The sequence below is a fragment of the Danaus plexippus genome, chromosome Z, assembly GCF_018135715.1.
Source record: "Danaus plexippus chromosome Z, MEX_DaPlex, whole genome shotgun sequence".
Lineage (NCBI taxonomy): Eukaryota > Metazoa > Arthropoda > Insecta > Lepidoptera > Nymphalidae > Danaus > Danaus plexippus.
Genome location: NC_083559.1, coordinates 2,105,499 through 2,132,919, shown reverse-complemented (window position 1 = coordinate 2,132,919; position 27,421 = coordinate 2,105,499). Strand labels below are relative to the sequence as shown.

Here is a 27,421-nt window from a genome sequence, read left to right as displayed (position 1 = left end):
AATTGTAAAATGCAAACAACGTTTAAAATTAAATATTTTATATTCTGCTTTTTCGTATTTGCTTATAAAAAAAAAATCATCCCACAATCATACAAATCTGTTTATCAAATCTGGCATGCTTTACTTAATTACTATTTATATATTACATTTATATATTATGTACCTATATTTACATAAAAACTATCAAATTATAAAAATGTGCAAAAATATATACACAATGTTAAAAATCTATCTAAACGTTACTCAACTGTGTTATTTATGTGATGAAAACATAATAAAAGTAACTTTTATCAGTGCATCAATACCTATTAAGGATGATATGAGCTTTATTTGGATAAAAAGAAATGAAGCTTCTAAAAACGGAATATGTATGAAATTTCACAAACCATGGATAGAAAGTATTTTTAAAACCTGATCCCTTCTATAATTAATACCAATTTGGGATGGCAAAAAAAAGTTTAAAACATTCGTGGATAGTAAAACTAAGTTTGTTTAAAAACTTATCAGTGGCTATCCTAATCCGAGCTGACGGGCCCCCGAATGTCTTGACAGTGGGAATGTTTTCAAGCTTCCTACTCCATTAAGGAAGTATTTCAAGTCCAGCTTCATCGCCGCACTTCTTAGTACCTCAAGTCCGAGTCGTTTTAAAGTTAATAAGTGCAGGACGTCTTACCTCAGGGACATAGAATTAAAACTTTATTACCTATTGAATGTCAGCGAGGGTAGTCTTTAATTTCAATCGTCCCCTTACTTTATATCAATATGATTTGATAAAACTATATGATTTTTTACTCAATACGGCTGAATTTAAACCATCATCAGAATTTTTGTGCATTGAACATCGCTTTAATTGTTTTATATGAAATGTTTTGGTCCATCATTCTGCTAGTGTGACAAGATAACAGATGTAACTGTCATTCTATTTCTGTGTTGTTGTTTTATAGCTAGGAATTATTTGTCATTCTTCGATTATAGACATATATAGAGAAACAACTATATTTAATATACTTAGTTAGTTTTAATATATAATAAAGATCCTATATTAATATTGACATATAATTCAATAAGAACATTTCAACCAAATTAAATCAATGTAAAACAAAAATAGTAAATGTGCTACAATGTAAAGAGCTATCTGCTAATTCATTTTGCAAGAAATTAATTGACACTGAAAGGATGCTTTATACTCTTTACTTGAAAGTCTTTACTGATATATTTATTTTGTATTTAACAAGAATGTATTTGTTTATTCAATTTTTTTTTTAAATAAGATAAATCGGATCCGTATTTAATTATGTGCACAATTCTTTACATTAAGTTATTATAAGGTTTATAATAATATCTTTTTTACTATGACCAAATGTATCAATCGTTAAACACACATTGTGTGGGACACCATTCATATGTAAAAAAGAGCATAAAAGCTTTGTTTTATTAGGAATAAAAAATTGTCGATATACGAAAACAAAATAGAATTCGATACGTTGTTTGTACGATCTGCGAGGCTAGTGTTATCTCTGAACTCGCCTACAGGCAGTGCATTACAAGTTCTCATAGCCGCAACTCGCAAGGCATTCAGTCCAACACCGAACGAGCGAACGATCGCACGCTCCGACGACCCGCGCGTCTATATCCGTAAGTTTTGTGACAGAATAAAAACGCGTATTGCATCCCACACGAGATAAATATTAACTTAATTGAACTGGAATCTAAAACGCGGTGCCTCATTAACTAGAGTAAACTTTAAAACCAGTTCCTTAAATTAGCCGTTTAGAACTTAAAATTGGCATTTAGCCGATTTCTACTAGCAACGGAAAAACTCTCGAAAACTATTTTTTGGAAGCTAATTGGTACATCTCTCGTTTTAGGATTTAAATTTCATTGGAGACATTTGGCTTTTTAACCATTGTCTTAATTTAAAAAAAAAAAACAATTCATAACTGTTCAAAAAGTTTCTCGATTTTCGGTCACTAGAATTCTAAACAGCATAATATTAAATTACCTACAATATTATACATAATAATAATAATAATAATAATAATATATTCCTAATATCGCAATCTAACACGATTTTTTTTAATGTATTCTCATAAACGACACAAAACGAGTAAGTAAAATGTTACTTAGATATATGTTATACAATTATTATAGATATTTTAATGATAATGCACAATGTAGAATAAAAATAAGTATAGTGTTTTTATAACATATTACTCTAAAATGTTAAAGTAAGGTTCCTGTCTATACATGCCTGTTGACCTATAAAGTCCCTACGTATGTTTCAAAAGCATTTATACTTTGTAACGGTCGACAATTCCTAGAGGCACCTTGTAAATTCTTCTAATCAATGTAGCTTTGGTCAACAACTAACAAACTTTATTTATAATTAAACAGAAAATAGAAAATTTATAGAAACTGAAATTTATGGATTCATAACATTGAATTAAAATAATTCCGTATATATTTTTTTGATAATTTGATAAAATATGGATAGTATTTTTGTCAAAAAAAATATGTTAATATACCTCTTAATAGAATATTCGAATATAACATTTCAATCGAGCGAATAAAATAAAAAAGTTTTACCTCACAACGGTCGATGTACGTAAGTTCCTGATTACAAGCATCACATCCCGTTATAAGAAGCCGAACATAATAAAGGAGTCTTTTCTTAATGATGCAAATGATATGCAGCTCAAAGAGATCCATTGTACGGGACCAGGGCCTACAGAGGTGTGGTTACTAACGTTGTATTTAAATGAACAGTTTACAATAACGCATTCGACAAATCAATTTAGGATCAAAATCTACTGTACATAAAAATAAAAAATATCTCAATTATACCAAAAAGTCTCACACTGGTGCGTTTGTCTACACTTTAGAGTATTGTGGATCTAATCTTTTAAAATAGTTGTATAATTACTTTAAATCTAAAATACTTTGCTGTAGGCAATAACAAAGTCTTTTAATTCTATTTTAAAAATAACTTACAGCGGTAAACGTACGCTACCGCAAACCGCTTAAAATGATATTCCATAGGTTTTTTTATTGTTGGCAAATATGTAATGATGAAGTAGACATGACAAAATTATATTCAATGAAAATAACACCGAAATAGTTGGAAATAGAACTTTACGAGATTTCTTTGTGTGATCTGAAATTATTAAGTAACTAACCAGTACCCGTACAATGTATGTGTACGAAACTTAAAAGATGCCTTCTATAAATACTGTATCACGTGAATTCAATATTATTTTACGTTACAATACTTTTTGTTTTTCATTAAAACATTTCGATATATCTTTGGAACATTTCGTGGTATTGCCATTGACAGATATACGGCCAAACTCTATAAATATTATGAAAATCTGTGACCAACGAAAAAATTCACTTGCCAATATAATCTGACATAAAGTGCACATACCGAAGTATGAAATAATGTTACAATGGGTATATAATATTAGATATGTCGTAACACTGTTTTAGTTCTGTTGTTATTAATTAAAGTTATTGCTGAGTTATATGACATTACAGTTTCATTTTGATGAACAAAATGTTTAATGTGAAAGTCAATTCAAACGAAACAAGAGCACAGAGCACAGAGCAAATAAGCGAGGTAAACGCGGATGCGTCATAAGTCCGGTGCAGCACAATTATGACTACATTAATTTTTCAAAATGTTTTCCTCAACCAAGCATCTAGTTCACTCTAATTACCCCCTTTTTAAATGTACGAGACTACTACTCGACGAGACTTATCAGACATAATTCTAATTTCGAATAATATGAATGCGTAACAAATATTGTGACAGCACTAATGTCAGAGTATGCATGGAAATGATCGCTCTGTAACAGATAGATTTTGTGGATTTATTATATTTACATTTGGTTAAGAAATTATTAATTAATATAGCCACATTTTTGCTTGATATTGCTTTAGGTTATAGTTATTATAAAGGTATTTCTATTGCTTAGTTAATTTAAAAGTCATTAAGCGGTTAAAATTTTACATATATCGGTCTTAATGAAGTATCGATATTTAGTCATAAGCTCAAGCTGAAACCTCAAAGTCGGATTGTGGGTTTATGAACGTAAACACTTATTCCATGTATTTAATTAGTCCCCACTGGAATTTACCCCCAGATAATAATTATTAGAGCTGTTGCATACACATTATCAACTATAGTTCTCTGTATTTTTCTTTCTCATATAAATTCATTGCATTCAGTGAATATTTTACAATAAATTTCCTCTCGAGCTTTTCTTTACGAAGGTAGTATTAGAAATTTAAGCTATACTATCAAATGACTGTTATCGGATAACTTTAAAGCCTACTTCTATATAAGCTTTGTTTTCATTTTCATTTCTTTCTCACAGGACAATTTGTTTATCAATCCACGGTTTCATTCGATTCATTTTAAATAAGTTGAAGGTTTCATTGTATTTAATTTAATTTTCTTTTTATTTTACCAAAACTTAATAAGTCAGCTCATGTGTAGTTCAAAACATGCATGATGCATGATTTTTAAAAATAAAAAACTTCGTACACTTCGTACATTTGTTATGTTTATGTAATGTGATTACTTCGATTTGACTTTTTTGTCCTCTATAGATATGAATAGTATCAGAATGGGTACCTACCAGATTTTGCTAATAAAATTGTATATCATCAAGACTTAAATATTCTTATAACAGACTTTCATAACTTTCTCATTTAATTGACTTTTTAAGGTCACAGATAATTGAGATATATTTTTTATTGAAATAAATTCAAACAGAGAACAACTCTAACAAAACTATTTCTAACGCTTAACTGTCATTGTGTGTCACTCGCTTGTTCTATTTTTCCTTTTTTTTTTCATGTTTTAAAATTTAAAATAATACTAAAATTAATTTCACTATTAAAAACTAAGATTTCCATTCTTCCATTTTCATGTCCTTTCTTCTTCTGAAATACACTTACTAATTTACATAGCTTATTATAAAAAGTCCTAATATAGTTTTGAGGGTACTCCTTTAAAGTAAAATGTCGTAATTCTTCTTGTTATCCACGCAAAAATTATTTTTTAAAACATTCACAAACACAAATACAAAAAGAATTTATAGGTTTAAGTGAGTTTAATCTATTTAATGCATTTAAAGTCAATATTTTTTTTTCGTTTTTTTTTTATCTCTTAATTTATTTATATGTTAAAGTTAGTGAGTTAATATTTCCATAGATTATTATGAGTAGCACTATTCGAGATTGGCTTCGCCGTAGTTTCAAATTAAGGTCAAAAGCAAGTTAACACATGATAAACTTCAACTAAACTTCACCTCTTTGTTTTAGACATCTATTAAAAATTATAACATTAAAAAAAATCCTGATATGCTGTTTAATATTTAATTTGCTGGATTAATTAAATTCTAGTTACTGTATTCTCAATAACAGTTAATTTAACTTTTTTAAATAAATTCTAAGCTTATTTTATAGAGCGTCTTAAGTTGAAGTGTTTCGGTTTGCGACACCAAAATTCTCTTTGATCTGAGAAAGCTGTTTGTATACGAAATACGACACATATCCCCGAAATTAGATGGGGAACCAACTTTCCCTTTACAAAGGATAATGTTTTATCTGTTGACTAAACAATAATATTACGTCATTAAATTCTTTACAAACATTGGAATGCTATATAAAAAAAATTCATCTTCAATATCACATTGGGATGTTATTTTTAAATTATATATCAAAGTGGAATTGTGTGTGTTGTTCATCTATTTACAAATTAGGCGGTTATTGGTTGTATTTTCAATAAACTATGCAACTAATATGTATCGAAGTTTTACAAATGTGTTTACGCAGGCCTATATTATTTGATTATCTTAAATACAATTACCATAGCAACATTAGAGACCAGTATAATAAGTCGGGAAACATAACGTTCAGTTATCACTCGGACCCTAACAGACCTTTAGGTTAAATAATACTTCCTGAATCCAATCAGTACTTAATAGGTTATCATGTAAAGGCAATATCAAAACATAACATACACACTAAATAGTACTTCATTACAAGAGGTATATGTTTTCGTTAGCTGCTATAAGCATAATAAAAGCTAAAAAAATGACGTCAAGACTGAACTGAAGATCTTTTTAATATTCTATAGCTAATTAAAATGTGCATTATTATATATTGACCTTGTTTATGAACACTCCGACTATTTTAATAATAGAAAATTTTAAGTCTTCATTCATAATATCTGTTCTATACATATAACACGTTTATTTTTACGTTACGTTATGTTACTTGAAGCACATAACACTCGGTATGTATTCCAAAGATAATTAGAATCGGTGTGAAGTGTCAGAGGCTGTTGATTAATTCGTGAGGTTGCCCTAAATGCATTCCAATCACCTTAAGGATGGCGATACTAGCAAATTCTTGAATACATATTACATTGTCTTTTTTTTTATACGATTTTTTTTTTATCAAAGAACCACAAACTGATAGTGAAATCACTAATTGAGACTGACGTTCTAATAAAATGCCATAATTGAGACAGACGGACATCTGATTGTTTTGATTACATCCAAGGCGATCAATTAGTTAATATGGAAGATTCATTTTTGAAAAATAAATTAAAGTATAAGCTTATATGAATATTGTCTATCCACTGAATTGATAACATCTACTATTCAAATTATGTTACAGTTAAATCTTTAGACGGACTAGAAGGGCACGTTGATGCTCTTAAGAAACGCTACTATAAATATGAATGAATAGTTTGAGCCCTTTGAAAACATTCAAAAAGTTAGTAGAGTGTGATGAATAGGCGACCGACTTTGCTTGTACTTCCCTATAAATTAAATGCGCATTTAAATACATAATAAACTTCATTGCTATTGTTTGTTGATGGTACGCTTTGTAAAGTAGAAGCTGTTCGTAGTTTTCTTCAATAACTTGCAACATGCCATGTCTCCGCATCACGAATCGTTCCAGTTTTAAGTTTTGTACTAGGTCTCGTTATAAGGCATCGGAGTATAAAGATATCACTATTAATTATTTAAAAAGAAACTCAGAAAAAAAGTTAATATTATATTATTAATACTTATTTAAATGAAATATATGTTTGAAATTATAATCTTCCAGTATTTAATTAGAATGAAAGCTATTCATCGAAACCAATAAGTCTTTTTAGGTTTAAGCAAATAATTGCAATTCCACGAATATAGAATAACGTTATATAATAGAATACTAGGAAATATAGAACATTCCTTTGTTCTAATCGAATTCAATATTATGTCAAGTTACCCCAAAATATGACAAATCTTTATTGCTCGAAACTTTATACAATGAATAAAAGAAAGTTTTTTGTAAAATATTGGACTAAGGCAAATGCGGTTCGCGAGTTAAAAAGACAAAAGACAAGTTGTCGTGACGATGTACAGATTTGCATAAAGAGCAACTATTCGCCGATTACCGCATGCCAGTATTTAAGTGACACGAGAAAGCGATTTTAAATTATAACAAAGATAATTGAATTGATAAAAACTTTTATTTTAATAAATAATAATCAAGCTGATTGGTTCTATGTTCTTCGTGATGGAAACCAGCCATCGTGTAAATTGTACGTTATAGACTGTGCGCTCGGAGATACAAAAGCTAGCTATTCTAGGCTTCTAGTGAATATACCGAAAGATAGCATCGTTTATCCTTTATTCGTTTAGCCTAAATCAAACTTCAATAATAAAACCTATACGAAACAACGTCTGATAATTTTCTTTTGATGTAATTAACAATTATTATAATTGTATAAATACAGTTTGTCGGCACGTATAAAAAACAAAATTATAAAAAAGTTATTTAGAAAATTATTTGTCCCAAAGCTATTTGCATGAGTTTGTTACTTGAAGTCTTTGTCGTAGTCCACGCACGCGATTCCAGCTCATCATGAAATTATTAATATCAGTTTCTAAATAAACGTCCCGCAATAATCTGACAAAATAAATCTTATAATTTCGTGTATCGTGTTTATAAAGGCTTCTATTATTATAAATTTCAGTAATAGATACCTACCTTTTATTACTTATGCGATTATTCTTGCTCGATCCGAATAGTTTACTTAGAGAGCACAATATAAAGATAAATGCAAAATTAATTTTTAGTGGTATTTGTTACTGCTGGAAGTATAATAATTCAGAGCCGTTGGTATTTGAATCGAAACAGTTGGATTAAAAAAGCATCTGAGGTCGGATAGCATCCAGTTGATTATTCGACATATCGAAAACAATGGGTGTCATACCTCAGTATTCATTGTTACCAAGGCAAGGCGTATACAATGGTGTCACGTTCACGGAGCAAAGTGTAATATGACCTGTATCACCTATTTACCTTACCCGGGATCGAAAATCTTCAAGAACCATCTCAACATACGACACAAACAGATAACATTACTTTCTAAATATTACACAAATTTTAATCTATTCTTCTTTATTAATTTTAAGATACATTCGACGTTTTTAATTTATATTATATGGCTTACGATTCACAAACGACAAATATTAGAAGTGTCCGTTTTATGTTGTTGTTAGTAACTACTACTAAGGGTACTGAATCTGTCTCTTTATTTGGAAACAAACAATATCTCGCTTGTGTTCCAGCGCTCGAGAAAGTTTCATATTATTGTTGTCAATTATATGAGTGGTTTGTTATATTTCAAATTGGATTAAATCACTCAGTAAAGGATGGATAGAGAGGGATATTTAATAAAACATATTGATAAAAACTTTAATTTTAATATATGGTTTATATAGAATAGGTTTATTTTTATTTGGAACTTCGAATCCCCAATACCGCTAAACATATTTTAGCATGAATTCTTCATTAAACAAATGTTTCATTGGAAAGTACCATTACATTGAAATTGGATCAGGTTCGCACGAATAAATTTTGTACTTTCTTTTATAGAATTAATATGTAATTAAGAAGCTTTTAAGAAGAGAAATCGGAACTAGAATTACTTTAAGGTCATTTTTCGGCAACCTAGTAAAGTTTTGAGTTGATTAAGTATTTTATTCACAAGTTCAAATATTACTAGGTATATACGAATTTACCACATTATTGTTGTGTTCATTTGTTGTAATTTAATATTATATTTAAAATTATTTATACATTTGACAGTAAGAAAATTGTCATATATTTAAAAAAAAAAATCTAATTGAAAAATTTATTGTTATATAAAAATTGCTGTCGCATCACAATCCTTTTTGTGTGTGACTAATATACTTAACTAAAGGGCATACATACATATTACACTCATATATGCATTAAATGTTTAGTAAAGTTTCATTGGGTACAAGATGTAGAAAGATTTTTGTATAGATAGATTTCATGTGCCAAGACAAAAATAGAAGCAGTGTAACCAACTCTTTACTAAACGCCGTGTATACAATTAAATACTAGGTAGGTATGTTTAATAAACTAAGAGCTGCGGTAATGATGAGAGCGAACAGAAATCGTTATTAATGTGCATTTGCATTTAAAACAAAATAATTGAAACATTTATTTGTGAATGTAACATCTGTGTTCTGACGTTTGAGAATGTTATAATTCCCAGAGATTAATACGTTTTATTGTTAACGTGTGCGAAACATCTTTAGATATTTTTTTGCGTGGTTGTTTTTCTTAGAAGGACTTATTAAATTACTTGGAAAATAATATCGATAGTACAAACCTGTTATAAATTTGTCTGGAATATTTCTATCCTAATTTTTAGCAACAATATGACACTGGGTTTTAACCAAAACTGCAAATTGAAAGCGTTATAGTTATGTCATTAATATTTACTAATTTCTTTAGCCATATGATATATGTTCCAAAAAAAAAGATCAGCAAAAGCGATTCGTGAACACACAAGTGATTATAAAATGACGTGTTTTTTAATAGAAGGTCGATTTCAAATCCAGATGTTGTTGTGAACCAAGTAAATAGTAACGATCTTAGCATGTGTGTAACATTTTTTTTATACTGTCATGACGCATGCTTTTGGTTTTAATATAATTATGACACCGGTTTAATCGCTGAAATAATCGCTTTAGTTACTCTCCCAACTGAGCCGACCAAAGTAATTTCGATGAAATACATCGTATATTTTTAATATGACGAATTTAGAAAATGCGTAGGCACTTTTTCCCGATATAGGATTTTCGGAAAATTCCTGTTAAAAACCACCTACCACATGGTTATTTAAAAATTTCTTGATGCATTTTTCATGTTACACGATCGTGTCAACGTAAAATTGACTCGCGCTATTATTAGTTTAACTTTTTTTTTTTTGTATGATAGATTAAAAGCGTACTTTTTACTACTAAAATACATTAATCATTTAAAATGAATGAGATATCACTGCATAGGTATTATAAGCTATAGACACAATCATTCACTCTATTACGAAGAAACGTGATGGTGATGTTTTGGTTTATTTCGTGCTCTCGGATCTGACGCTTCTAAGAAGACTTTTTATCTCGTTGGAATGATAACACCTAAATCCCAGCCAACCTTGACTATGTGTGCATTGATGATAAAATCTCAACTTGCTTCAAGTTCGTAACAGTTTTTAATTGTTTCATATTTTAGAGATGCACATTCTTCATTCTTTCTTTGTACATCTGTTATTGGTAGATTCACGTTACAAATAAAATTTCGTTATAACTTTTTCTTGTTCGGCAAACAATCTAACAAAATAAATAATGTCCAAATATAATTTTAAAAAAACTATATAATTGTATATAACGGTATAGTAATGAAATACAAAATCTCCATAAAAATAAGTAATGAAGAGCGTTATTTGATAAAAATATTTGTATACAATAACTAACTTTTAAAATTTATTATTCAAATCGTTTGTGAGATAAATCGTACTAAGACTTGTGCATTAGTATATGTGGGGTGCAAAACGTAATATTCAGTGTTGTCACAAGATTACTAGATTCGTGTCCGACCGGTAGTAAAAAAGGAAATAAATGAAATAGTTCAATGGAATCGACAAAACAGAGATGGACATTTGTGTCCATTTGCCTTTTCCTCTTCCTGGAAACCCTGCAGGCCCAGAATATCATCAGGCGTAAGTAACAATATTTATTAATCAACTTTCTTTTATAATACGCTATTCTTGTGAATTAAGATTATACATTGTTTCATATTATAATGCAATTTTAAGGATTTTATATTGTTATCATTAAGTACAATAAAATCTCACTATGTACGATTTTGCTGTTACTAGTACTTTTTCAAACCTATTATCAAATAGATATAACAGCTGACGTTAACTGTTTGACATTTTAAGAGTAGAGCTTATATTTTATTAATGAGAACGGATGCACAATGATACATAGACGAGATAAAACTTGCTCTCATTTTATTGGTCGTGCACTCTGTTATGCAGCTTATATTTCAACCTTATTGAATACTTTTTTATAAAAACAACAAAATGATTCTATGATTTTATTCCCCTCTGATTGTAAGAGACGAGACGAAACGTCTTAGCATTTAATGGATTCACCGTGCGGTTGCCGGATCCATCGCGTTGCAGGGAGAGGAGCTTCAACAGTGCCTAGGACTTGCGACCCAGGTGTAAGTTCAAGGGGCCCCTATCTAACGCGCGTTTAACGCTCACCTCCACCGTCCAAGCTTCTCTCTCTACCTAACCAAATTTGAAAAGAACCTACTAGGGTTGCCTTCGAAGTACGTTCCAAGAATGAATTGATATTAGTTCTGGACAAGCCCAAGTCTTTTAGTTGGTTGTAGAGAGATTTTGCCGTTATACTTCTCGCTCCCACTTCTACCGCGTACAAATCCACGACGAACCTATTTCGTTTGTGAGCTCTTAATATTTATTGACCTTGATGGCATGATCTTTGGGGATGTTGGTTTCCCAAGGAACCGTAAGCTATATAATCACAACGCGCTTTAAAATTCGCGAATACGTAAATATGTCTGGTCTGGAGGCCGAGGCACAAATATCCTCTGGGATTTTGTATTGTTTCTCATACGTATCCATCATTATAGTCCAAACCGAAGCCGCTTTAATAATAGAGTACGACTTGGCTCTTGATTTTAATATTGATGATTTTTTTATCTTACACCCCACCAGCAAATGCGTTGTACTTCTAACTGCCTTCTCACAAATATAGCAAGTTTTTTCGGTACCTTTACCCCATCTTACTAAATTACTCTGATCTGGTAGAGTCATAAGGAACGCATTGAGAAAAAATTTTTGCAATGCTGGCGACCAATCATGAATTAAAGTGCGCTATTTTAGTGCTAATGGAATACAAAAATCTCCTATGTCTAACCTCTCGTTCTGCATCTCTATGCTTATTACATGGGTCTTAGATTTATCATTCTCGTCTTGCCAAATAAAAGACTTCAATATATCCGTATCTTGGCACTTCTTGCTTGATCCTAAGCCTACTTTGTTACTTTGAGCTCCTATCATAAATTGCTTATGGAATTGAAGTCTTGACTCTAACTCTGAAGCATTTTTGTCTTTTGGGAGCGATGTAACGACTTCATCATGGGATTTCCCCAGGATATATCTCTTCGAAACTCTTAGGTGTTTATAGAATTCCGATTGCCTTTTTTTGCGAACTTTTGCGATCCCTAAATAAAGCTTCAACTTCAACATCTTTATGACGCCTGCATCTAATTTTGACAAATGGGTTCTATTAAAATCATAGACGAAGAAAGGCCAATTAAAACATGATGTTAGGTAATTGTCGTAGATCCAAGCCTTTCTAACGTTGCTGATCTGTTGGCTATCTACCTTGTTAAGATCGTTTAAAAAGCTAACTACTATTCCTTCTAAAGATGAAGTAGGACCTATATTATCAACCTTACGACCGAGAAATTTAAATGGTGCATTTTCCGTAACCGTAGAAACGCATTGACAGCCATTATTAATCTCGGATCGTATGATGTATATCTTGTCTTCCGCCTACCGAGACACAGACAGTGACATTTATTTGGTTTTATTCTCAACCCATCCGTCCACTCACAGAATTTATCCACTTCATCCAATAGTACCCGACAGTGTTAGGGGTTACGTGTCAGTATTGCGAGATCGTCAACAAAGGCTAAAATGGATTTTGTGTATTTATTATTGAACTTGAAATAGTATATAATAATTTTAAGAAGAATATAAGAAGTTTATTTATTTACAAATATTTATCAGTTAAAAATAAGTAAGATATTTATATGCTATTTGTTAAAATAACTACTGAACTAGTTTGAAGTGATGATCTAGTTTGAACTATTTTGAAGTGATATCTAATCAAAAGAACATATTGTTTTATTTAGTGATAATATTATTAAGTCCTTTTTCTTAATTAATAAATAGAAATAACTTAGAGGACAAACTGTTGTGGTCAAATAATTCAATAATGTGTAAATCAATATTACACTTCTCCCTATAGACATACATGTGTAGGTAAAAACATTGCTTTACATATTAAATTGATAATGAGCTAATATGTATAATTATTTTTTCTAATACATGTCGTTGTATAATAAAATTCGTTAAAATCCACCGTAGACCTGAGGGCAAGCAATTCAAAAATCGTTTTTAAACATTATATATCCGTGTTTAAATCTAAAATATCAGAAAAAAAAACAACCACACGTAACAGTAGTTTGACAGGTATTTGTTTTCTGATAATGAAATTCCTATGCCCTCGGGTTTGCTTGACCGATTGTAAAATATAACAAATGAACATTGAATTCGTTGCATGGCAAGAGTTCTAACACATTCGTGATTTGCAACAGTACAACATCATTGTGTGTAATTTAAATTGACCATTAATATTTGACCTTTAATACACTAATGAGATGTAGTAAAGTCTTAAAATGAATTCATTCGTAAAAGCTTTTGTTAAAATAGCTATGGATATACTTATGTATGAATGCAAAAAATATTTTTAAATACATCTTCTAATGAAATGATATTGTCCTACGAATGGATATTCTCATTTTAAGTGTAATTCCGTATACAAGTGTTCAAGAGGCGTGTTTAATTATGTTTTGTTGTTTAACGGCACATTAACTGTTAGACAGGACAACTGTTTATTGTTCGACTTTTATCCTCAGTTTACTGAACTAACATTGTAAAGAAGCTTTATTTTTATGCTTCCACATAAAAAAATTAGTATGCCGAGGATGTATTAGCATGGGCTTTAGTAAATCATAGAAATAGGCAGAACTTTTGCCAGCTATGTTGTGTGTATTGTTAACTCGACAAAAGTAAGGCAGATTTGGATATGGAAAGAATATGTCCTCAGGCAAGAGACAATCATCTAATAAGCCTACACACTGAACAAAACACGTTACCACTTAAACATTTTCTAAGACTGGGTATTATCTTAAGGAAGAGTTATTAATAAATTTATAATCGTATAAATAAAATGCACTAAATATAATCACAATGAAGAATTAATTTATATCACGGTTAAATTGACTCTTCTGAACATTTCTGTTTCATGGCAATTGGGGGCGGGATACAATCATGCCGGGTTACTTACCAGATTCACGCAAAACCGTAAAATTTATAATCCAATAGAGTTTATGTTATTATTTTTTATTATTACATATTTATATATATACATAATTCATATGTATATAAATAAATGTTTGTGTATTATTATCTTTAAGCTGTGATACGTCATTGGATTGGAACATAATTAATATTGCAGGTGTTATAATACGGCATAAATTAAGCTCACAAAGCGAAAACCAATCTGTGAATATTATGTTAGTAAAAACATATGCGGGGTTTATACTAATGTATATTATAAGTAATTACTTATAGAAATTTTGTTCTTTTACGAATGCATTACATTTTTAATTATCTACACAACAATGAAAAGCGTTGTTAAATATTATTCTGTTCATGTCAAACTATATCGTAGAATATTTTTAATGTATTTAAATTATTTGATGATATACTAATTATCATATGATAATTAATATTCAAAGATCTTTTGTTGAAAGTGGTGTTTGGTTCAAAGTAAGATTTTGAAGTCTCTAAAATGTGAAGGGCTCTTATGTACGATTAATTACGCAGGACCTGTAAATTTCCTAGTTCCAATATTTCAAAAGGCAAATTTGGTAACTTATTTATCGATACCTTTTAAAAAATTTTTTGCCCCAAATAAAGGTCTCAAGTTACGATGCACAGCGATGTTCACTTTTAAATATTTGAACAATTTGAAACGAATGGGGAATATTGGTCAACGGCGAATTATAAAGGCCAAAGTGGACGAACGGTGATTGGAGTTGAAGTGCACACGTTTGGGTGGCAAGGCTGTCATCGACTGGCAATAACGCAGAATAAAACTTAGTTTGGAAAGAATATATCAAGTAAATTACGTGTAGCTAAATAATCTTAATAATAAAAACCGGTAAAAGTATTAGTTTTAATATAAGAAAGACAAATGTATAACCGTCTAATGCTCTCATTATGATGCTAATGGGTGCATTTTTATCCATTCTAATTTTTATCAAACGACCCACTAGGGTTCACGAAAGATTAACCACAGAGGGAGATGATGTTATTAGCATGACAGTAAAAGTAGGGTTGTCTACACGAACGTTGTCTACGTAATACGAAGAAATCGAAATAATTTATTGAAAAAAAATGATGTGGATTTAATTTGGTAGAAGTAAAGGAAATAAGCTGGTGAAAATATCACTAAAGAAAAGTCGTTATTTATAAAAGTATGACAATTATTTTCTAAGCACTTTTTTAATTCACCCCGCAATCATGCGATATCTTCAGCTCATAATAAATTTTTCTATATTTACAGAACAAAAACTTATAACAGTAAATTGGGTTTTGAAAGCGTTGACTTTTTGAAAGCTCCTAAACTCTTACTTTGCATATTTTATCAAAAACCATTGTATTGTGTCCTTTTACTAACGATATACAAATGTATGACCCAACCGTATTAAGACCCATCACATTTTGACAGGTTAGTGCTTCTTTATAAATTTAAATCTGCTATTGTATTACTGTTTGTCAATGCATAAGCTCGCTCGGTCATTACTCGGAAATCTGTTAAGAACATTTTAACTGACTCTTACATAATAGACGCTCTCAAAGATATCTAATGTTAACACAAGTTAAATATTTTTATACACCAGAGTTTTACTCCGCCTTAGCTCTTGTATAAAATTTGCTATTGAGTTCATAAATGTTTTATTCCTATTGTAAGGCTAACAACGAAGTCAAAAACAAAAAAGTTCGCATTTGTTGATATAATTCCATAATTAACTAAAATGAAGAAAGTAGGGCTTAAAAAATTCCGTAATTATTATATAGTTTCAATTTTTATTAAATAAACAAGCCAGCGTTGCCCAAACTACATACTAGTTATACATTATAAATAACGATGATTAAATTGAAAGTGAAACAAAAGCAAATATTATGTCAAGGTCACTGAGAAGACCCAGACAATGAAAGCAACAATTAATCTTTAGTTTTAATATCTCCCTAAAAAGACCACATCATGAAGTAAATCATTCGTGATAGTCCTATTGCACCTAATAATTGAAATCAAACAATCTTTTGCATATTAAGTTATAATAAAATTAATTTATGTTATGGCAAACTTATTTCTAAGCCATTGCTAAAACTACTGTCAAAGCGACTACTGACAAATTGGTAATAAGGGAAAGCCTGTGCCTGGTGCAGGTTGACTACTTATAACACAGTTTAATTTATTTGTCGTTTCTGCCTTGTCTGGGACCCATTACTTTAGCGATACACGGATGTATAAAGAATAAATGAGGCATTTATATTATATCGAAGACAAAAGTGAACATGGAATAATTGTTAGTAACGTAATAACGTTAAATTTATGTAGAATAAATGTATTGGTAATAGGTAATGTTGACCACAGAACTCTGGTTACAGATTAGCAATAAGCTTTCATTGTCTGATTATAATTTTTTTTTATAATTTAGTGTGATTTTTATACTTAATGTAGTTAGTTGTTTTAACTGAATTCAATCTACGCTAACATGTAAAACCTTTTGTAATAACTGTTAATATTATTTTTATATAAATAAAAAGATCTATTTACGAAACATTTCAATTAAAACTAAGATACGTTTCACTTACAATATTTTAGAATAGGAATAGGTATTCACATTCAATACTTGTTGGTTAGTAGCGATGTAGGCACTTGAAATTAGATTGAGCGAACGTTCACCGACCATAATAATATTTATTAGGAGATATTCGAAGCCGCTTTTGGATACAAGAATCTTCAAATCGTACGATAACATACGATACATATATACGTTCTGTTTATTTAAAATAAAATTACCGTTTCTAAATAAGAATACCAAACATCGAGCATATATTTTTTAAGTTTTCAATCACTGTGTGATATTTTATAGACCTTATTATGTTATCTATATCTTTTGAGACAATCGTTTGATTTTATTGAAGACTTGAATTGTTTCCACATACACAGATATAAAAACATATCATGTATCATTTGGTTGTACCTAGCTCGTATTGTAAATAGATTGGCACTGCATACCTGACCTGTCTCAGGTTTAACGCCAAAGGCATTTGAGATCGCAGCATACTAAAATGTTTGTATTAGAACGTAACTTATTTATGAATGGTTTTGAGGAACGTAGGTGTAGATATAATAAATAAAAACATTTTTTACGTATAAAATATATTGTTACTATGCACCTAGATTTCTTTATTAATTTATTAAATATCATCGTAATGGAGTAATATCATGTCAAATAATTAAAAATGCAATGTAATAAGACGGTATACGTCATTTGCATTTGCAATGTACGTAGACAAGGTTATTACTTCTAACAGGGCTTGGATATTTAATGTGTTTATTGACTACAAGTGCGATACATTTGATATTAATTAAAGACTAAGAGGGACGGACAAACGAACAGAAATAATGTTACAACAATGTATATATATTTTTAAAATATGATAAACATCTAAGTATAAAATCTTGTGAGATAACCAAGTTAAAGCTATCTCTTACTCGGCCCCTATTTAGTATACAATGCCAAGTTTAGCACGTAGGCCTGTCTTCGTCTTTGGAATTTTAACTACGTAAAGGTATTTCTGAAAATGTTTATGCTTGCAAAAAAATGGCAGGAAAATCTTGTGGCATTATGTTTTTGTTACATTTTATTGTTGATTTATGCAAACACCTTTGTAAGGGCGTTACGTGATCACATTTTTTTGACATATACAGGATTTATTGAGTGGCTACAATCGATTTGTCCATACAGCTTCTGACACAAAATGTAATAATATTTAATATAACACGAAATAGAATGGTAAGCACATAGGATAAAATTAAAGTTCCTAACCACCCAATAACTGGCTAGTTACCATTTGAAAACTTTGGTTCAAATCAAACATATCCATCTAAGTACTTATTTATAAACGTGTTATTAGTGTGATTGTAAATAGGAATATTTAACTCAATTATCTAAACATAAGTAGTCTGTATAAATAAATCATTAAGCCAGTTGCATCAAAACTTAACTTTATAGTAATGTTTAACTTACTCATACCACTATATACAAATTTAGGAAGCATGCTATGAATACAGTTTAGGCAGACTTGGGGGAGTATTTTCTATATCAGAATGCCAAACATAAAATGATAAGAGAACTTTCTGTCCTGTTTTGTTACAACGTTATAAAATGATAATAATGATACCGAATTACCAAAAACTACAGATTTTTTTTTAATGTTTTTTATATAGGATGTTTAGTATAAGCAAGATTTGAAGAGACGGAGAAATAACAAAGACATTTCTACAATTCACTCATAAATATTTTTAACGGAGTGACAGTATACTTTAACTTTTATATTGTATTAACAAGTGTTAGCTTAAATAAAACTAATTTCCATCTCGCCTGACCGTGATCACGGTTGCTGCGAAGTAAACGAAACGTCGGGAGTGTTTAGTTTAAAATAATAAAAAAATGCGATAGTAGCTATATCCGAAAATATTAGCTTTATTTAAATGAATACTCGCGAAGGTTTTAATCAAAATATTAGATCAGTGTAAAAAAAAAATTATAATTCTTGTAACGCTAACCGTTGTGAACTCATTGTATTTTTTTTTTATTGCTAACAGAAAAATGTGGCGTTGACGACTTCGTTTGCGGTGACGGAAGATGCATTGAAAGCTCTCGCCGGTGTGATAGAGTCGCTGACTGTTCGCAAGGGGAGGATGAGCAGGGTTGCGGTAAGTGGCAACTGATATGTATATTATAATATATAACATATAACAAAATACATATACTTAACATATATTCAGTATCACTTAAAATTTAAATCATTGAGAACTTTGAAAAACAGTTATCTTTGGTTTGCTTTTAAGAAAAACATACCTCGAATGTTTTTCTTTGAATTCACAACAATATATTACATTCACTGGAAAGAAATATGCTGATTTATAAAAAAATATTTATATAAAATTCCTAGATTTAAATAGCATATATTGCTTCATTAATAATTATTTAGGCCGAGGTTTGCATACCACTTGATAAATCACTTACATTGAAAGTCAAGATGGGATTGGCTGTCAGTTAGTAATATTATCTTTGATATATATTATCTATATATCTTAAGGTGCTGTGGCGTTTCTATAATATAGAGATTTTAAATAACATGTAATTGATCTTCCAATTGACATAAATCTAGCAATCTTTATTGAAATGAGAATATCTTTCATATCAGAAGCCTCAAATATTAGATTATAAAGATAAGTGCTTTTAGAAATCCGATGTTATGAATAATAAAGTTTACAATAGAATATATATTATACCTTAGTAACTTTGACAAACATAATTTTTATGTGTTCTAAGAAATCATGAAAATTTAATTCACTTTTTAAATTGATCAAGTGACAAGCCTTACATTGAGATAATTTTATATATGTCTGCTTGTTTGACAGTAACTAACAAAACAAAACTCTAATTTAGACTCACCTTCGCTTTACTTATATATTGTTTTAATCAATACCTTCAAAATGTTGCCAGTAGCTTCTACAACATGACTTTCTAAAACTATGAATTAATTGTACATAGTTTTAAACTGTTTAGGATGATGGCCGCTCTTAAATTATATTTGAATAGATTTAATTGCGATAATCTGCAATGATATGTATTTTATTTGTTAAAGAATAATTGAAAGTTACCATTTCCATGTTTTATTTTTGTCAATTTAAGTATTTAGCAAAGGACCTATTAATCATCCAAAGATATTCATGCTTACTAGGAAAACAGATGAACTCATAGCTATATATGAATATAGGCTTATAGTATTTTTTTTAATTCAGGTATTATAATGTGAAAAAAGGCATGCATAAGTCATTAAATACTTTAAAAACACTTAACACATTTCAATAATTAATACTCTATATAGATTGCTGCATAATGTGTTTAAGAAACTAATAAGAATTATATATATACACTAACTTAAAGCAAAGAAACCAAGTTTTGATCGATTTGTCCATATGTGCTTGTGTAATGCTGGTCCGTGTTTATTAAATTTTGTGCTTCTATAATATTTGTTTGTCCGATTTTTAGTAACGTTCGTTGAGTAAATGTATCACTGAAACTGCTTATTATTTTATCACAATCATTGGTATCGATAATCAGGATAACGTTCCGATTCTTTAGATGTGTCTTCATAGGAGCATATTTGTTTGATGGCAGTAGATTCCTCACAAGAGCTGTAGCAATGGCAATTGCTACCTAGCGCAGGATAAATTGTGTATTCTGCCTTAATTTTTGGGATTGTACTTTCATGACGTGTGTAATATAAACACCTTCGCGGCAGTATTATCGAACAATAATCGGTTTTATGTAAAGTCTAACAGATTTTGTACTTAGCTTCATTAGATTGTTTATTTAAAATCTTGGTTTGACAGTCGACAGAGTGACATTTGGGTTGCCTGCCTTAAATTCATTTTTTTTGTAAATGTTTTTACGGCTCTAGATACGAGTCCTTTTGAGGCCTTAAATTCACATAAATCTTTATTGCCATTGTTATGTGTTAAAAGAATATTTAAATGAATAAAACTCGCGGAAGTCTTAAATCTCATTAAAAAGAATAATTAAAATTCAGCTCTTGATCGTTCCTTCAAACATTTATCCAAAAGACAGAAGCATCAGCAGAAAATTTTAAGATAAAGAGCAGCAGACCACAAGTGAAAAATATACAGTGAACAAGCCAAACCAATACAATCGATTTTATAAAACAGAAATCTTTGTTTCTGAATGTATGAATATTAAATGCCTAGGAATAATTTGCAAAACCTGAGTATTACTTCAAAAAGTATCTTCTACATGCATCCGGACCAATACACAAAAAGATTAAAATCTATCGAAATAGATATCTAAACCAAATATGTAATATGTTTCGCTGACAGATGCTTTCATCTCTTCTCTTGAATACTATTACAAATTTATAGTACATACGAAAGAAATTATTAATAGTCGTAATAGGTAAAAAACGCCAGTTATATCTAAAACACTTTATATGTCAATGTTCACATGTCATGAATATCTTTGATATTATTATCAGAGTTATAAAATACAATAATAATGAATCTTAAGTGATAATAAAACTGTTAAAAATGTTAAACAATAATTTAATAATAGCTAGTTCTGTAATGGTTTTAGGTACGTGTTAACTTCATGATTATTATTTTTATAAAAAAAATATATTTTTATTTTGGAAAACAAATAAGAACTAACTATGACAAATGAATTTTGATGGATTAACTTATTTCTTAAATAAATTCATAGTTTTGTCACTATTTACCAAAGACACTGTTTGAATTTAGTGGATAGTACTTAAGCGTAAAATAATTTTTCATCTATAGGGTGCAGTCCAGATGAATTCCGATGTGAAATCGACCTCACATGTATAGAGGGCCGAAAACGATGTGATGGAATACCTCATTGCAGAGATGGCTCCGATGAACAAGACTGTGGTAAGTCAATAACACTTCAAATCTGTAGGTATTTGGACATTAAAAAATACCACTGTTGATATACTTATATATGAACATTTCTGTCCATGCATCATGGAATGGTAAGTATCTCGATTAATTTACTGGTCTGGCGATCACGTCTGCAAAGATAGAGGAATGTTTCGTTGCGCAAACGGTAGTTGTATATCGATATTATTACGTTGTGATGGTTATCGCGATTGTTTACCTGATGGAAGCGACGAAATCGATTGTCGTAAGTTAAAACCTTACTAACCATATATATCTTAATAAAATTATGCTATTACTAACGTTGCATTCAATTGATATTTCAAAGCATGCTCTACTGACCAATGGCAATGTGATCAAGGGAGTTGTATAAAGCGTTCTAAACGATGCGACGGTCGCGTCGATTGTCCCACAGATAGATCGGATGAGAGACATTGTGTTGGTAAGATTGTAGACAGGTTGTTACTATAAGATGATTAAGTAAATGATGGTATAGGATGCAGTACAAGTAATTAAAAAATAAATAAGACTAGAATAATTAAAAAGTTATTTTAGGAATTAAGAACAGTTTCAAAAATTTTATATTTTAATTCTGATTTTACAGAACTTCATAGGTTTCATTATTTTAATTATTAGGTATTGGAAAACGAAATACTATCGTTTTGAACAGGTAGAAGAGTTATTTCTTTATGTTAAATTCCTTAAAAATATTTGTTATTGGCCCATGCTAAATCTAACTTAAAGTAAATCAATTTCATTTCGGATTTCACAACAATGCATTAAACAGTTATAAAAATGTGACATGAAGCGAAACAAAAATACAATTTGTCAAACTCGGTTGACCCGTTTTCCAGTTACGAGCTAATATTTTCAAATGCAAACGCATATATTATTATATGACAGATTTAGATAGGTACGTGTAGCACAAAACCTTTAAATATAATGCTCGGTTGTGAATGTAACATATTTAATGATCGCAGAAAAATATAAAACGTGAAGTAACTTTTAAATATATAAATATTTAACCAGTATATGTCTAGGTTTCATTAAATTGAACTCTAACACGAAGTCAATAACTAAACGAATTGCTTGCATTTTCAGTAAATGAATATTTTAAATGCAGAAATGGAAAGTTAATACCACAGTACCAAAGATGTAATCGCCAATACGAATGCGATTCCGGTGATTATTCGGACGAACAAAATTGTCGTAAGTTGAGGACCATTGTAACTTGTGTTTACTGTCTTCCAAATTTTCCATTTTCTGTTTCACTGTGAATCTATTTACGATTGTCTCTCTTTTATTTTTTGTTTCTCATTTAATAGAACACTCTCTCTTGTCTTCTTCTTACGCACTAGTGTAGTGCCCGTAGAGCTTTACATCCATCTTTCATCTGTTTTCTTCCTCACTGAGTTCTTGTCTATCGTTAATCAGATATATGTTTAGTTCAGAATTTAGTATTTTCTTTTGCCGGACAGCATGTGGTGATGGCGACTTCAAATGTGGAAATGGTTACTGCATACCTGCATCCAAAAAATGTGACAGAACGCATGACTGTCAGGATGGTTCTGATGAACGGGATTGCAATTATGGTTTGACAAGTTTCAAATTCTTTATTCAAATACATCCTGTTGAAATTATTTCGTTAGATTTTTGCGAAGGTCGTGGTTGATACATAATTTGGCTCCCTGCATTGGCATGACCAAAAAAATAAAAACACCAGTAGTTTGTATTAGTTAAGCATTTTATATACTTTCTTTGTTATGTTTTATACATAAGTATTCAATATTTAACAAAAATAAAGTACATACAAGTTGATAATAAATTAACAATTATTTATTAAAAAAAATACTCGAACGTTTTGTGCACTTTTGAAAGCTTAAATAAAATAGCAAATCGGAAACGAAGTGTATGCAATCGAATGGTAAATTATATTTACTTTAAAAAAAACTACCAACAGTTGTTTCCTATATTTAACGTATAAAATATTATCTTTTATTTATGAATTTTCTTTGTTGAAATTTTCTATATTATTCCAATGAAATATATTATTCGGTTGGACACATTTACGTTTTATGGAGTACAATAAGCTGTGTATATAGCTTGATAATTGTTTATTGAATAAAGCCTTTTTGAAATGAATGTTTCGGTTATGGTCAGTGCTTTATATTATGGCAGGCACAGTAAGCATGGCTTCTCAGTATAATTGTACAAATGGACAATACGTTCCTGGGGAGTCTCGTTGCAATGGTACTACAGAATGTTTAGATGGTTCTGACGAAAAAGAATGCCCTTGTAAAAGGGATCAGTTTCAATGTCAGGACAATTCTTGTATAAACATCTCAAAAAGGTGTAATGGTCAAAGAGATTGTCAACCTTTTGGGGAAGATGAATTCAATTGTGGTGAGTAATGTGGGAAAAATTAATGTTGTATGTAGCATCGGTTACAGTAATAGTTATTTTGTTTTTTTCGCTGTAAGTCATTGGATGCAATCAAATTATTAGTATATATCTTTTATGACAGTTTTTCAAATATAATTTATGTAATGAATAACGCTGATTTGCTTGTGCAATGTGCATGTTTAAATATATTATTTGCATGGTTCCGTTTAGTCAACGAGGTGAGTATTATGCTCCGAATGTTATCTTAAGATAGATTTGGCTATTCTCAAATGTATGCACCTGTAAAGAAGATGTGACCGCATCACAGTTTCGGTATAAATATAAGTTTGATGAGTATGATATAGGTTCTTGATGATGATTTCCAGGTGTACCAGGTTGTCCACCCGATAGATTCACTTGCAATGCTGGGTCCGAAGTACAGTGTGCTACACGATGCGACGGTCAGCAGGAGTGTTCTGGTGGAGAAGATGAAGATGGTTGCCTGGGTAAATGTTTTTTCTTATGCCCAAAAATCTTACAATAGAATATCAGTGACAGTGATTCATTGTACCGAACATTATATATATAATTGAAACTAGTGTTATTCGGATTTACTAAGCGGATTTTATTATTTAAAAACTACATAATCCCGACGTTTCGGTTACTTTGCAGCAACCGTGATCACGGGCAGACGAGGTGTGATGTTGATATATATATATAACTATAGCTACATATTTTAAAGATGAAATGTGTATAGTAAAATAATTTTTATAAAGTGATATGTGCATAGCTGTAGTTTAATTTTAAGTTGATTGAAATTTGCGAAGCGAATAATTTTATTGACTAGACGATGCGATGGATATTACAAATGTTCTTACGCTGTGCCTGACGAAATATTCATTTATAATGTATTTAATACACTTATTGAAGGCTATACAAATTAATAATGTTTCTTTTAAAGCTTGCAACCACGAGTGCGACGGCAGGTGTATAGAAGATCAACAAATTTGTGATGAAATACCCGATTGCTCAGATGGTTCCGACGAAATAAACTGCCCAGAATGTAACGGTCCTAACGACTTCAGGTAACAAAACTTACTGGCGGTATAATAAAATTAAACAGCTAAGCGAATTATTGTAATTTTTGACTTTGCGATTACACATATTAATATAGTGTGCAGGTGACTTGAATGTTTATGATTAACGTGTTCATGTGCGATTTGTCATATAGTTATAGTTTTTATGTAAATGTTCATTTCTATTGTTCATAGGTGTCTCAATAAGGAATGTATAAATGCCGCTTATCACTGCAACGGTTTGATAGAGTGTAGAGATGGAAGTGATGAACTCAATTGCACAGCGATACGCCGTCCCGAACAATGTAAGTTGAATGTCATTATATGTACAATTGTGACATAATTCATATATAAATTTTAAACGTTCTGGCTCAGATGGCTGCAATCAAATGAATCAATATCAGTGTCGCGATGGTAGTTGTATTGATATACAATTCCTGTGCGATCACAATCCGGATTGTGCTGACAACTCAGATGAAGAAAATTGCCGTAAGTAAAATTAATTTTAATGTAACGTATCTAAGTAAATTACTATAAAAATAAATGCTGGGTAAAAGCACTTAGATATACAAAGCAATCGTGCACACGGAAAGGGCACAATGCACTTCACGCTTTACGGATACTAACACATAACTTTAAATATATATTCTATTTTATTCGCACATATTAATACAACTGCACAATTAAATCTATCATATAATTGACCGAAACACATGTTTATTATTGTCTTTAGTATAATATTACGTGTCACTTGATTAAATAAATACAAAGGAGGCGGTATTTTTTTCTCCCATTAATTATGAGATGTAGATACCTCATTTGAGCTCAAATACAGCGTGGTACGTAACGAGGCCGTCCAGATCGCCGTTAGAGATGACAACCTGCCACGAGTCCCAATTTACCTGTTACGACGGTCGCTGCATACCTCACATAAGGCGATGTGACAATATCTATGACTGTTCGGACTTCTCCGATGAACAAAACTGTTATAACTCCGGTATCTAACACGTATAACTTCCCCTCCTGATTGAGGAATGCGTTGTGTGTTGAAAAATCCATTTTTTTTCATTCGATAGCCGAAATTTGTAAACCTACATCCGAGCCCATTGGGCTGAATAAAAAGGTTAATCCGACCTATCAAAGTTGAATTGACCTTTTTTAATTTCATGTATCTTTCCTTTAGCTCACAAACCTCCAATACTTCAGCATGCTTTAAAATATTATAATTTATTTTCATTATTATATTTTCTATTATATTTATTTGAATATAACATAGTATAGTGATAAGCTTTTGCATGTCGTGCTGCCTGTTACGAGTAGACTTGATGTGCTGTTTGAAATATATAAAATTTTTGGTTACTATAGAGCATTTATATGCTTACATATTCAGATTAAATATAAGAATTTGTTCCAGCGAGTTAAACTATATCTACTCTGACAACGTATGGTAAATAAATACTCTATTGTCCCCTATGTATTTACAGAGTGTGACACCAACGAATGGACATGCATATCGGGACAGTGTATTCCTGATATAAGATACTGCGATGGCCATCAAGACTGCAGTGACGGCTCTGATGAATCAGACTGTATGACGACGTACAGGCCATTCACCAACCCTCCACTATTTGTAGGACAGAAAGGTGACCTGGGCGGGTCTTACTACCCAAACACCGACCCACCCAGCACTCCTCGACTATTTGTAGGAGAGAAAGGTGAGCTGGGCCGGTCTTACTACCCACACACCGACCCACCCAGCACTCCTCGACTATTTGTAGGAGAGAAAGGTGTTCCGGGCGGGTCTTACTACCCATACACCGACCCACCTAGCACTGCTCGTCCCGCTGTGGTCTCAACTTCTCAAAGATACGGAAATTCAGGTATTCCATATGGACAATAAATATATTTTGGAAGTAA

At 30.7% G+C, this 27,421-nt stretch overlaps 1 protein-coding gene and 1 long non-coding RNA gene across 8 annotated transcripts in view; one reads left to right on the top strand and one right to left on the bottom strand.

The window, feature by feature from the left end:
- The window catches only part of LOC133319911 (uncharacterized), a 44,973-nt gene extending 24,009 nt beyond the window's left edge, over window positions 1–20,964 (bottom strand). Inside the window, exons 1-2 of the long non-coding RNA XR_009753369.1 lie at window positions 20,518–20,964; window positions 20,029–20,191 (exon numbers count right to left, since the gene is read on the bottom strand). This is a non-coding gene — a long non-coding RNA (uncharacterized LOC133319911). The remainder of the gene's footprint in view (window positions 1–20,028; window positions 20,192–20,517) is intronic.
- Window positions 1–27,421, top strand: part of LOC116777086 (basement membrane-specific heparan sulfate proteoglycan core protein) — an 88,917-nt gene that overhangs the window by 40,156 nt on the left and 21,340 nt on the right. For 4 of the 7 annotated variants that reach the window (XM_061526129.1, XM_061526127.1, XM_061526126.1 and 1 more), the window contains exons 11-20: window positions 19,173–19,283; window positions 21,930–22,040; window positions 23,148–23,255; window positions 23,525–23,638; window positions 24,225–24,449; window positions 24,815–24,934; window positions 25,390–25,513; window positions 25,700–25,809; window positions 25,880–25,993; window positions 26,989–27,384. In XM_061526129.1, coding sequence (XP_061382113.1) covers window positions 19,173–19,283; window positions 21,930–22,040; window positions 23,148–23,255; window positions 23,525–23,638; window positions 24,225–24,449; window positions 24,815–24,934; window positions 25,390–25,513; window positions 25,700–25,809; window positions 25,880–25,993; window positions 26,989–27,384 — 1,533 coding nt within the window. Of the gene's footprint in view, window positions 1–1,539; window positions 1,636–10,958; window positions 11,102–19,172; window positions 19,284–21,929; window positions 22,041–23,147; window positions 23,256–23,524; window positions 23,639–24,224; window positions 24,450–24,814; window positions 24,935–25,389; window positions 25,514–25,699; window positions 25,810–25,879; window positions 25,994–26,988; window positions 27,385–27,421 lie in introns of those variants that run through there. The other 3 variants (XM_061526131.1, XM_061526128.1, XM_061526130.1) reach the window with 3 other exon arrangements.